General features: G+C 42.2%; 1 protein-coding gene across 1 annotated transcript; it reads left to right on the plus strand.

Annotated features, from left to right (window-relative positions):
- Positions 1 to 2,661: 2,661 nt before the first annotated feature.
- On the plus strand, positions 2,662 to 12,417 carry camkvl (CaM kinase-like vesicle-associated, like). The gene is made up of 11 exons (XM_026332348.1): positions 2,662 to 2,756; positions 4,153 to 4,284; positions 4,623 to 4,697; positions 5,503 to 5,641; positions 7,007 to 7,127; positions 7,700 to 7,775; positions 7,953 to 8,089; positions 8,275 to 8,353; positions 8,453 to 8,540; positions 8,859 to 8,867; positions 10,052 to 12,417. The coding sequence occupies exons 1-11, from the start codon at positions 2,662 to 2,664 to the stop codon at positions 11,519 to 11,521; spliced, it is 2,421 nt and encodes an 806-aa protein (XP_026188133.1). The 3' UTR covers positions 11,522 to 12,417.
- The last annotated feature ends 71 nt before the right edge of the window (positions 12,418 to 12,488 follow it).

Genomic DNA, 12,488 nt, shown 5'->3' on the forward strand with positions numbered 1-12,488 from the left:
TGAGGTTGAGAGTCAATCTCAATCTGCCTCTGCAGTTCTGTGTTTTACACTTTGTTCTGTTCACATGTGCACTATTTTCTCTCTCCACCTTTTCACTTACTCACAGCATACCTTCCTCCTTGCCTTTCTGTTCCCATTGCTTCTCGTCTCTTTCCTCGTCTCCCATCTTTTCCACTCCTCCTTTCTTCTCATATGCTCCCATATCTCCTCCTACTCTCACCCAACTTCAAGGTTTATACTGACTCAGTATTCTGCAGGTATGATATTTTATAGCATCTCAGTTCTTAGCTTGAGAAATAATCACCAGTGCCACAAGAAGAGGGAAAAAAGGACGAGCCTGTTTCTAAAAGAAAGAACAGACTCTAAACTGATTTCTACCAAGCAACTATCTCTCTTCACACCTAAAGCACAGGCAGTTAGCCTCCTGACGGTTGTTCTTTATGGAAGGAAAAAGCATCACTTCAGGTTTCAACTAAAGTTAAACCCATAGTGATTGTGCATAAAAATGATTTTGGAAAAACTCTGATTGATCCCTATGTAAACATGCCACTGTTATACTGATGTTGTAATACTGTCCAGTGTTTTTATCAGTTCACTGCTGATGTTTTAAAAATCGGCCATAGGCTGTGACAGTAAAGATTTAGCATGACATAATCAAAGTCTGTCTTTATTGTTAGAGAGAGCATCGAGGACAGGAAAGTTTTAGAGCAGGCGAAGACCAATAACTCAGTAGAAAGTTAGGATCTCAAAAAGTCACGGGCACACGTATCCGCTGACCCTCGTTGACAAATGACATTTGGTGCTTGGCAGTTGTTATTTTATTTCAGTGGGGACACTTTGGTCACAAAGGGATGGATGTGCTCCGTTCACCTCAAGCCAGCATCACCTTCACCGCTCTGGACCCTGTCATGGGAATGTTGTTGTGCTTACATAAGCGTCTGGCAAATCTAAGCCTTTTCAACCCACCACAAAATTCCCCTCGGTCCCACTGGGGCTTTAGGCTCACACAAGGATGCACATATGGACACGTGTACGCACACAAACACGGCTCTTTCTGCTTCAACTCATATCTGCACATGTGACGTATCCACATCAACTTTTGTACTCGGACACACACACTCACGCACACACACACACACACGCACACACACACACACAGTGTTTCCCAACGCTTTGGATTACTTGTACAGATTAGAGATTAGGGCGAGCACTGGGATTACACAGTGCTCTCCAGCTCCGCCCCCACCACAGATCAGAAGGACCTCTGGCCCTATTATCTGAAATGGTGATGCCGAATCCACACTATAGGGGAAAATGAGAGGGGGGATTTTACATGACTGATATTCTTCATCCTAAATTAGCACCAGCAAAACTTTATTACATCTGTGGATTTGTATTGTCTTGCTTTTTTTGGTCCTCACATTATTTTCTCAGTCTCTTGTCTTCACGTAGAGACACACAACACCACTGAAGTGTCATATTCACAGCATTACAGCTGCTTCAAGAAACGCTCACGTTAATCAAAACTCCCCTCCAAATACCCCGTTTCCCTCTACAATGCATTTCCTGTCCACTTCTGTGGACTTGTCTTCATCTGGTGCTGAGCCACACAATGACTTAAGAAAAGCTGTAGCTGGAAATCTCCAACAAGAGAGACAAGAGATGAATTCTCCCACGGTAATGGGTTAAGTCTGGTATTTATGAGAGGAGAAGGGCCGTGACGATAGATGGCCGAAGCTTCCAGGGAATCTGTCTCCTACTGTAGATGGAGTGTTGAAACAATGTGGGTGAGGATCGCCTGAGGACTGTGGTGAGATGGTATATCGATTGCTGATTCACTATCTACATCCTTGATTTTCTACCTGGGTGTTTGGGACCTCCTGTGTGGTCACAAGCTATTTTAGGGTGATAAGACACATGATGGTGAAATACACATATATACGTATGTGAATATGGTGTTCATAATCATTGGATTGGGTGCGTTTCTGTTGTGAAATACATTTTGCAGGTGCAGTTCTTGCAGATTTCCAATCAGTTGAGAGGAGAGACGAACTGTCACTCTGAGTAACATTCACTGCAAGTTTCAAAGGTCATGAACTATCAATCTAGATCAGAAGACAAAGCTGGACTAATGCACACTCTTGCAGGCTATAAACAAAAAAACTAATTTTCTTGTCATTAAAAGCCAGAAGTGTCAGTGTTTCCCCGGTCTCCAGTGATCGCTGAAGAAGCCAGATGCTTTAGGGACACAGGGACACTGCCCTTTATAAATAAAGTTTAACTTGAATTTGACAGACGTTGCAGAGAATCTGCAGACTTTAGTAGAGTAGGGAAAAGCTTAGTGGGTAGCTTAGTATCTGTTGACAAGACTGGCACACAATCAAAGCTGGCAGAAGTGTTAGAATCCAGATTTGTTTAGACATTGACTTGGCTGTATCTGTGGTCCTGCAATGTACTGTATATTTTTAAGGCTGTAATGGCACTCCCTTGGTGTCTATCGTTTCAGCCACTGGAGACTTTCATAATGTTTCATCAGTACCTATTCTCCTCTTTAACATGCCTGTGCATGCTGCTCTACAATCCCCTTTATCCATCTGTTACCTAAAGATGGCGTCAAAGTCATTAATGGTCTTTCTCTGTATTTGTTAGGTGAATGCCGTCATGCCATTTGGGTGCCTTGCCCTGCGAGATGGGCGGACTTATGATAGCATATCTGATGTCACAGACAAATATGAGATTGGACAGGTCCTCCGAGCGTAAGTACCATAAAGCTTTATACATGGATTTTCTGTTGCCTTTCTTCCCTCCCCATGTAGAATTCATTTGCTGTATTCCCAAATGGATTTTTATTCTCTTCATTAATTATTTCAAATTGGAACAGTTTCCTCTGAAGATTTGATTTGGCATATAATGTTTTCACTGAAGGGACAACAGAAGGTAATAGCATGAGGCTAGTGTGTAACAGAATTAAGAGACACATTTTTCAGGTTTTAGCCAACCAATTGTCTTTTGATCAAGGCCGTTCATAAAACCCACTGTTGGAAGTCCAGAATCAATTCATTTTAAATATTTTGTGTTTTGTCTACATTTGTGTTTGTGTAAATAACTTTACCTGAACATACATGTCGCCTTAACACATGGACGGCATCACACACACACACACACACACACACACACACACACACACCAGTGTAATCAGTCTAAGAGGTCATATGGCAACATCAGCATCTGTCCTCAGAGATTTCTGCTTATCTTTTATGTAACACACACACAAACTCAGACTCAAGTCCACACATTTTCCTTACATTATATGCCCTTTTTAATTAGATGAGAACAAGACAGATAAAGGTGGTGAGGCTGTGGTAAAGATAAGGTGTACAGATGGGTGATAAAGTAAAGATCCACATGAAGCATCTCAGTAAGGTGCCAACTTGATGATGATGATGGACGTGTCGCCCCAGAAATGATTTATATCATCATTTGCATCACTCCAAACCATAACTGTGTCCTGATTTACATTGACCCTTACCTCTAAGGGGACAAGTGGACCCAAACCACTAGCAAAATGCCCCCACCCAGAGAATAACAGGGCCACCGGATCCCCTCACTGTGGGGGTCACGCATTCAGGGTTTTCTGTTAATTTGTCACAGATCTATGCTTATTGATTTCTCTTCTCATTGTGCCTTAACATGGAATCAAACCAATTTACCAATTTACTCTACAGAACACCACGAGATACTCTCAGATACTATTATTAGGCATGAAAGATTTAATGTTAAAGTTGTACTTAAATTTTGCATCATGCAGCTCCTCAAAATCCATTTGGCTAAAGTACAGTATGCCCCTAAGACTCAAAATCAGACAACGCCCCACTGATTGCAGCTATAAAGCCATTTGAGATTTGTTCTTTACAACCCTATTATTCTATCCAACAATGAAAACAAGCCGCATACTTTGTCTCCTTAATTTGAATATTATACCGTAGCTCTCTTGGGCCTTATTCTCTCTCATGATCAACAACAGTTAAAGACATTTTTATGCTGTCTCAATCCCAACATACAGTCACAATCTTTTCCCTCTCTTCTAACATTATGTTTACCTTTTCTGTCTTTCTCAGTATGTCCGTCTTTCTATTTTTTCTGCTTGCGTAGGAAGGAGTTCTGCGAGCTGTGCCTGGCTAAGGACAGACAGACAGACAAGATGTTTGTCTGCAAGAAATTCCTTAAGAAAGACGGCAGGAAAGTCCGCAAGGCTGCCAAGAACGAAATCATGATCCTGAAATTGTACGCAGTCAGTATGTGCACAGATGGAATGACTGAATGATGGAGGGATGCAGAGAGAGGACGAATGGGAGAATTTTTTTTGTTTGACATCTCCGTTCATATTCTCTGTCACCCGGTTCATGTAGTCACCCGTGTTAATGTAAGCTCAAGTGTTTAAAACTCCTGCTTCGTGCTGTTTTTAAAGTATCTACCTGGCTAAAGAGATTTACACCCACACAATCTTGTTTGTATATAGGACTATTCAAATGTCAGAGAATGGTTAGCACTCTTCAGTTGCATGTAAGAGCCTTCGCACAGTTAGAGTCACTAACCCCCTTTTTATTTTTTTGCTGTTTTAGGGTCAACCACCCAAACATCCTTCAGCTGATAGACACGTTCGAGACCCGGAAAGAATACTTTATCATCCAAGAACTGTAAGTGTTTCTATTGCTGCTTAAATGTTTAATCATGTGTGTACATTCCTTGAGTGTGTGCATGTCTTAATTGTGTAGGTGCCTTTATGTACCTTAATGCACACAAATCCATCAGCCTGAGGGGAGGGGGTGAGTGAGTGTATCCTCTTATTACTGTGTGCTCTGTTGCTCCCCTCAGCAACAGAGGAAGGTGTTAGGTTTGATGAGATATTTGATCTGGTAACACTCAACATTACTCAGTGCTCCTGAAGCGTTGCTTTGCTATAAGAGAGTCTCCGCGGAGCGCTTAGATCGATAGGCTGCGTCACTTGTGACTACTGCATTTTTTAACATTTGAAACTTTATTTGAAAACAATAACACTGATTGAAACTGAGAGGACAAATTATTTCCCTTCTGTTACTGGAATACAGAGAGATAATGACTGTAGTCATTGCGTGCGTGCATCACTCTGTTTATGCGCTGGTATCTGTTCATACCTCACACTTTTGCTCTCCTGCTGAGGGTGATACGTGACAATCACACCCATCGTTTATACACTCCGAAGTTAAGCAAACCCTTTTGAGTAATGACCGGTACTCTAGTTTTTAATTGCTCGGCAGCGCTAGCTTTAGGGCAGTGGAGGCAGATTGCCTTGTGAACAAGCTAATAAACAAGAACACGGGGCTTGTGATAACTGTTTTACTTGAGGACTTGAAGTGAATTATTGTGTTGCAACCTGTTGTTAACAGTCACACAAACTTGCAATATTTATGTTGTTTTCGTGTGCGTGTGTGCGTTGACGTATGTGTTTGTGGATGCATGTAGTGCCACAGGAGGAGATGTTTTTGACTGGATTTTAGACCAAGGGAATTACACAGAAAGAGATGCCTCCAATGTCATCAGACAAGTCCTTGAGGCTGTGGCGTACTTACACTCCCTCAACATAGTTCACAGGAACCTCAAGGTACAAACTCACCATCTTTCTCTCCCTACATTATGTCATGTACCGCTTTTTGGGTGTGTGTGTGCGTCTATGTGCATGGTCTGTTTGTGTCCATTGTGTGTGTGTGCAGTGTGTGTGCAGTGTGTGTGTGTGTGTGTGTGTGTATGGTGAATGCCATTGCAATATAAAAAAATAAATAAAAGACTGGTGACTTATTGTGCCACTAAAACTACAGAAAGAAATCCAACTAAAAGATTTATAGAGAGCGCTCCTCTTCACCATCACATCACAGAAAGCAATTTTTAGTATTTAGTCAACAGCATCTCTGTTGAGACACATAAAAGCATTGCACTGCAATCTCATTTAATGACTCAACATTTGTTACATTTTTATAAGATTTTTAGCAAGGGACTAAACACTGTCATTATGGCTTAATGCAATCTCTGGTGACACACAGACAGATTCATATCTTTAGTCCTAATTATCAGGCTATTAGGTTGTAATCTCATGGATTCATACTCCCCCTAGTGGTAGAAGCTGGAATTTTTAACAGCATATGATCTGGACTTATATTGTATCTCCTGTGAACTCATTAAACTGAATGAACGTTTCATGAAGATGAGAGAGATGAAGAGAAACCGGGTTGCTTTTTTAAATCATGTCGGTGTGTTTATGGCAAATGTTTTGCCTTACTATTTGATACCATATTGTCCTGAAATTACATATCATTATTACTGCAGTATTCTTGCAGAATGTATATTTCATCTGAGCCATAACTTCTTAAATGTATTATTAACCTGTTGGTCTTATGGCTGTTTGTACTTGACTTGTTATCATCTTGATTTAAATTAGTCTGACATGTAAAGCCAAGAGAACCTTACGAGATAAAAACACAAACACAAAACTACAAATCAGCAGAGGAGCTTCAGCTGTCAGCATTAACTCCGTAGTACCTGAGGGGAAATTTGTCATACACATATAGTAGTTTGAGAACTGGACTTATGTTCTGTGCTGTTTTGGTCTTTGTTACAATGTTGGCAGCAGCATTTTGGATCAGCTGAAGCTGTCTGATCGTTGTTTTAGGTACTCCTGCTAACAGTACATTGTAATTGAGACCTGTTGAATGTCTGTCCATAGGACAGAAGCTCAAACCTCCCATACGGTCAAAAAAGAGGACACTCTAAAATGACTTGAGCCTTTCACATAGGTCTCTTGCAAAACATGTGAAACCAAAAAAAAGGTAAAGCCTGACTACCATGGAGTTGTAGAAAAGTGCGATGAGTTATTCTGACACTTCTCAAAGCAGTTGGAAGGATGTGTACTTGGTGGAACTGAGATTGCTTGAGCCCATATGTATTTGGTTATTCTTTCCTTTATTTTGTTTAGTTGGAAAACCTGATGTACTACACAGAAAACAACCACAACAAAGTAGTTCTGCGAGATTTCTACCTGTCCAGGTTTGAGAACGGACCGATCACAGAGCCTTGTGGAACACCAGAGTATCTGGGTAGGATACACTCTATTAACCACTGTTTGTTGCTGTCATTATATATAATATCTCTGTTCTTCTCCATCCCCCATCATCTGTCAGATTAACTTCACATCAGCTTCACATTCTTTACCTTTTTTAAGACCCTTATTTTCTTGTGAAGATGATAATCAGCCAACTCTTTACAGTGAATAAAAACATGAAACCCAGTAAACCACACACAGAACTGAAAGCATCCAAATCTCTCCCTCCTCCTCCCACTCCTCCTCTCTCTTCATATTATCTCCTCTCATCTCCTGTGTGCTGTCTCACTCCTTTCGCTGAGGATTATGCGAGGGCAACTTGGAGTGGAGAGCTGTGCTTTGGCTGGCTTCTCTCTGGTGAAAGGCCAGGACAGTTATTCATAATGCTGAGCTGAGTAATTAGACAAATAAATAAGGAAAGGGAACAGAAATTCTGACAGGAAAGGAATGAGAAAAAGACAGTGAGCGCTCTTGTGTCTGTACCGGGTAGAATTATGAATGTGGTGTAATGGTTTATGAATGAAAACCCCCCTCACTATGTCAGCTCTTCTGTTTGCTGTCTCTCAGCTCCCGAAGTGGTGGCTCGTCACCGATATGGTCGTCCTGTGGACTGCTGGGCTGTGGGTGTCATTGTGTACATACTGTGAGTCTCCAACGTTCAGTTCAGAACACATAATCAGTCTCAGAGGGCAATGCAAACTGAGACTTTTCAGTTTATAATTACATATATAGGATTTATAATGACATTTCAAGGAGTTATTGTTTGGTTTCAAAATAATTTCCTTTCCTCTACTTCCTTGTGTATGTCTCTTTTTTGCAGCTTATCAGGTAATCCTCCCTTTTATGATGAGACAGAGGAGGAGAACACAGATTTACATAATCGCATCATCTTCTGTCGCATTGTTGCTGGGGACTTTGAGTTTGATTCTCCTTACTGGGATGACATTTCACCTGCAGGTACACAGTTCAACCACAAGGTGGCAGTAACACCCAGTTGCATTCTCAACTACACGCTGACCCCTCAGTAGCTTTAGTCTAAGAGAGCAGCCTCTTTTGTCAAAATTATCTTTATGTAACTGATGCTCACAGCTGACGCCACGCAAATAGACTATTTGCCGTTTTTGTTGCTCTTTCTCTTTCAGCTAAGGACCTAGTCTGTCGACTTATGGAGGTGGACCAGATGCTGAGAATCACAGCACAAGATGCACTTTGGCATGAATGGTAATTTAGTGCACATACAGTATTCACAAAAGCACAAGGACTTTGGCACACATTTACTGGGCTTGCACTCACTGGTGTTCTGGCTGTCTTCTCTATTAGGATTGCAGGAAATGGTGCATCAGAGAAGAACCTAAAGGATGGAGTCTGTGCCCAGTTTGAGAAAAACTTTGCTAAGGCCAAATGGCGGGTATGGATACACACTCACTCTTTTTCTGTAGCAGTAAATCAAGTTGTTAATAGTAGAGGAGTAAAAGGAGGAGAAAGCGAACAGGGCACATAAATAAAGTCTACAGTAAAAATGACATTAATGATGATGGTTTATTTCTTAGTTGGGCATATAGCTCCGTTGATGTATGTTGATGGTGTTGTTTTATTATATTTGTGTGATTGTCATGGGGAAGTGAATGCTGAGGACAAAGAAGGAGAAAATCGAGATGGTAGTGCTAATCTAAAATCATAAGTAACAGCTATAACCCTCTTCTTTTTTTCTCCATGTGGTTCCCAGGAGCTAAAGGTATTGTAGTTCGTTGTGAGGGAGAGTGGAAGGACAGAGCATGGGCAGAAACTCACATTTAGCCGGGCATGATTCAATAGCAAGCATCTTTCAAATGGCTGAGCATCCTCTTGAATTAAAAAGAGGGTTTATGTAAGTACAATAGTAAACCAAGCAACGAGTAATTAAAATTAAACCTCAGTCAGCCTTGGGATGTATTGATCATGTTTGGGCTGGTGATGCTTTTCTCATAAGCTCTGGCCCTGCCCACTGTCACTCTACCTGTCCCAGAAGAGATCCATCCACTCTGACCCACTTTTCGTCAGTGGCTTAGACTCAGATGTTCAAAGTGGCCCACTCTGCTCCTTTCTTACTCCTCATCTGCACTAGACCATGAAACCAGATTAGTACAAATAGGATAATGATCAAAAACAGGGAAGAGGGTTTGCTTATTACATTTGTAGTTTTTATTTTAGTGTAGATAAGGAGAGGGAGCAATGGAAAGGATATAGGGGATATAGGCCACTGTGGACTGGTGAACTCCAGTTATTAACTGTAAGGCCCCGTGTCATTCCTCTTAAGTGAATCCTGGCTCATTGTATTGTACTTCAGTGTTAGATTCAAGTCATACTTTAGTCTATACAGAAGCTGCTCGGTCAAGCCATACTGTATCCTGTTACATTTCTGTGTCTAAATGCCTTTTCACTTCCAGAGAATCAATTCCCTGGTTTAGAAACAACTTCTAAGATCACACATTTTCCCTAACTCCTTAAGTGTTTGTAGACCAAAAGGAGTCAGATGAGTGTAAGAATAAAGGAGCTTTACACTTATCTCTTCACAAGCAGTCAAGGAGTTGATAGGGGAAAGTGAGTCTTGAGAGTAATTTAAACCAGGGCACAATATGTCACAACCTCCTGGAAGTAAACAACTGGCTCTAATCTTACTGCACCGTTCACGTCGCACAAGTCACATCTCTGTGCTTATGATGGTGCTAAATCATGGTGCCTTGATGCGCTTTTTGTCAAATGCTTAGTCGCTAAGCTTATGTTTTATGTTTTTTAATGCTTTGCCATAACAAACTACAAACTGTTTTTTAGGAAAACAGGTAGCATGGGTGTTTATGAAAAAGCCATATACTGTAACACAAATGTTCTTTACTCCCGCGACTATCCTCTCTTTCTCTTTTGCCTCTGTTCATTTTGCAGAAAGCGATCCGTGTCACTACCTTCATGCAACGACTGAAGAATTCAGAGGCATTAATTGACAGTTCAGCTGAAGTTCAGGGTGGTGAAGCAGCAGGAGATGGTGAAGGTGGTGTGTCTCAGGGGACAAGTGATGAGGGAGACAAACTTACGAGTGATGGCGGGGTGACATCAAGTAGTGTGTCTTTAGAGGTTACTGTTGAAAATACACCAAGAGGTATGGACCATGATGATGGAAAGAGTAAGGTAGGAGAAAAATGGGCAGAGGTAAAGATGACATCCTCATCAGATATTCAGGAGCCTCTCAGCCAACCAAAGGCGGCCCCAAAACTAGCACAGGAGGAACCTGATAAGGCTGGTACTAAGAAAGCAGCAGGTGAAGGAACCAGGAAAATGGCTGCTAATTTGGGTCAAAATAAAGTTGTTCCAGAATCAACACCGACCTGTGTGTTGACAACTGACTCCTCCAAGCTATCAGACAGTTCCTCAGGCACTAATCTTGATAAAAAACACATATCCACCTCGCCTGATCCCAGCGGCAAACGTAAGATGGCGGCAATGATGCATGGCCCTACAATCACAGCCTCTGCTGCAGCAAAGGCGTCACCAGAGAAGAGACCAGCCGCACACATGGAACAGAAAGATGAGACTGAAGGAAGCTGGTGTCAGACACAGGTACCAGAGGCAGTGGCAGAAAGGTCAGTTGGAGCATCAGTAAGTCCAGCAGTAGGGTCTGGAGCTGGGGTGGATGTAAGCCTAGGAGTCAGATTAAGGGGTACTGCTAGCCCTGTAGTTACAAGGGACAAGGATGCCAGGAGAACAGACAGACACAGTGCTGAGTTTAGCGTAGCGAGGGCAAGTCCTGCAAAAGCACAGGGTTGTTATGCAGTAGGAAGCTCTGCGAGTTTGGGGCGTCATGCCACACCATACAACCCAGAAGCTGCGACTGTAGGGATAGGAATGACAGGGAGCTACGGTAGTCCATACAGCACTCTATATACAAGTGGAGGCGCAACAGGGATGTATGGGACTGGTTTACACCACGGAGGAGGTGGGAGCAGCACGACAAGTGATTGGCAGATGGACAGTGTGATAGAACAGATTGAAAAACAAATGGCCGCTGTGCTGGAGAAGATTGAGGGTGACATGCCTTCCCTGCTAGAGCAAATCAGTGACTGCCCCGCTGAAACCTTACGCACCCGGAGCACACATGCCTCACCTGCCAACTCCCGCGCACGCTCCTCACAACACTCCTCAACTGCAACCTCAGCCACTCCTCCACCCCTTCCTACCTCTCCCAGGCCCACACTGCCATCACTCCCTCGTCTTACTATCCCTCCTCCCTCCTATCCTCCACCCTCCCCACCCACACAAGTCCCACAGGCTGGTGGAGAGCAGGAAGACAGGGATGGACAAAGGGCTGCGGCTCGTTCCAGCCAGTCGCCCAGAGCTGGGATGGGCATGGGGCTATGAAGCATGCAAATGCAATGTTGAGACCAACACTTGGAACACTGGATTTATAGTTTAAACTTGAGGTTTTAATAACTTTGTCTTGCCCAACAGTGTCATCCACTTGCTCCCCAAAAGAAAAGCAGCCACACCGTGTTGTTTGGTTTGTCTGCATATTCATATTGCAATAACTGATTAAGAAAATTATCTTTTGGCTTTCGAATATCATCATGACTAGGGTCTAGGAGTACCGCATCTCACTGTATGATAGCTGCAAAGAACAAGATTTTCTTGGCATCCCAAATCCAGCATGAATGTTTACAACGGAACCGCCTTACCCTGGAATCCAATCATTCAGCCCAGTTTGCAAATTCTAAATCTAAACAAGTAAGAACAAACTGTAAACTGTGCAGACTGTAAATACATACAAAAAACAGGTCCCCCAATACTCGCTCTACTCCCATGTTGTGAACATCCTCATATCGAAAGTGATATTTACTTTTCACAGTGGGGCTGCAAAATCATCAGCCTTCAGTGACACAGTTGTACAGAAGTATATAAGACTGAAGTGATCAAGCCTTTCCATTGGCTGCTGGAGACTGAGATTTGTTTATTATTACATAGTGTATTTAAACTTTAGCTGTCACTCAAAGTCTTGTGAGTTGCTCCACACCTGTTGGAGAAATGGAAATACTTAGATGCAAATATTTAGATATTGTATAAAGGCTTTGCAATAACATACACATTCATGTTTACATCACTTCAGGGGACAATACATTGACTTACACTCACTTCTTGGAGACTTACCCTAAACTTACCCATAACCACTAGGCTAGCCCCAATTCTTACCCTAAGCTTGACCTAAAACTAACCTTACACTAGCCTTAAACCATTTTGTAACCCTAAAATGTAAAGATTAACATTTTGGAGACTTGCTTCCCCATAGGAATATTGAATTCCCAATATGTGAATATGTGACTGTGTAAACAGA

Source organism: Mastacembelus armatus, chromosome 7 (assembly GCF_900324485.2).
Source record: "Mastacembelus armatus chromosome 7, fMasArm1.2, whole genome shotgun sequence".
Taxonomy (NCBI): domain Eukaryota; kingdom Metazoa; phylum Chordata; class Actinopteri; order Synbranchiformes; family Mastacembelidae; genus Mastacembelus; species Mastacembelus armatus.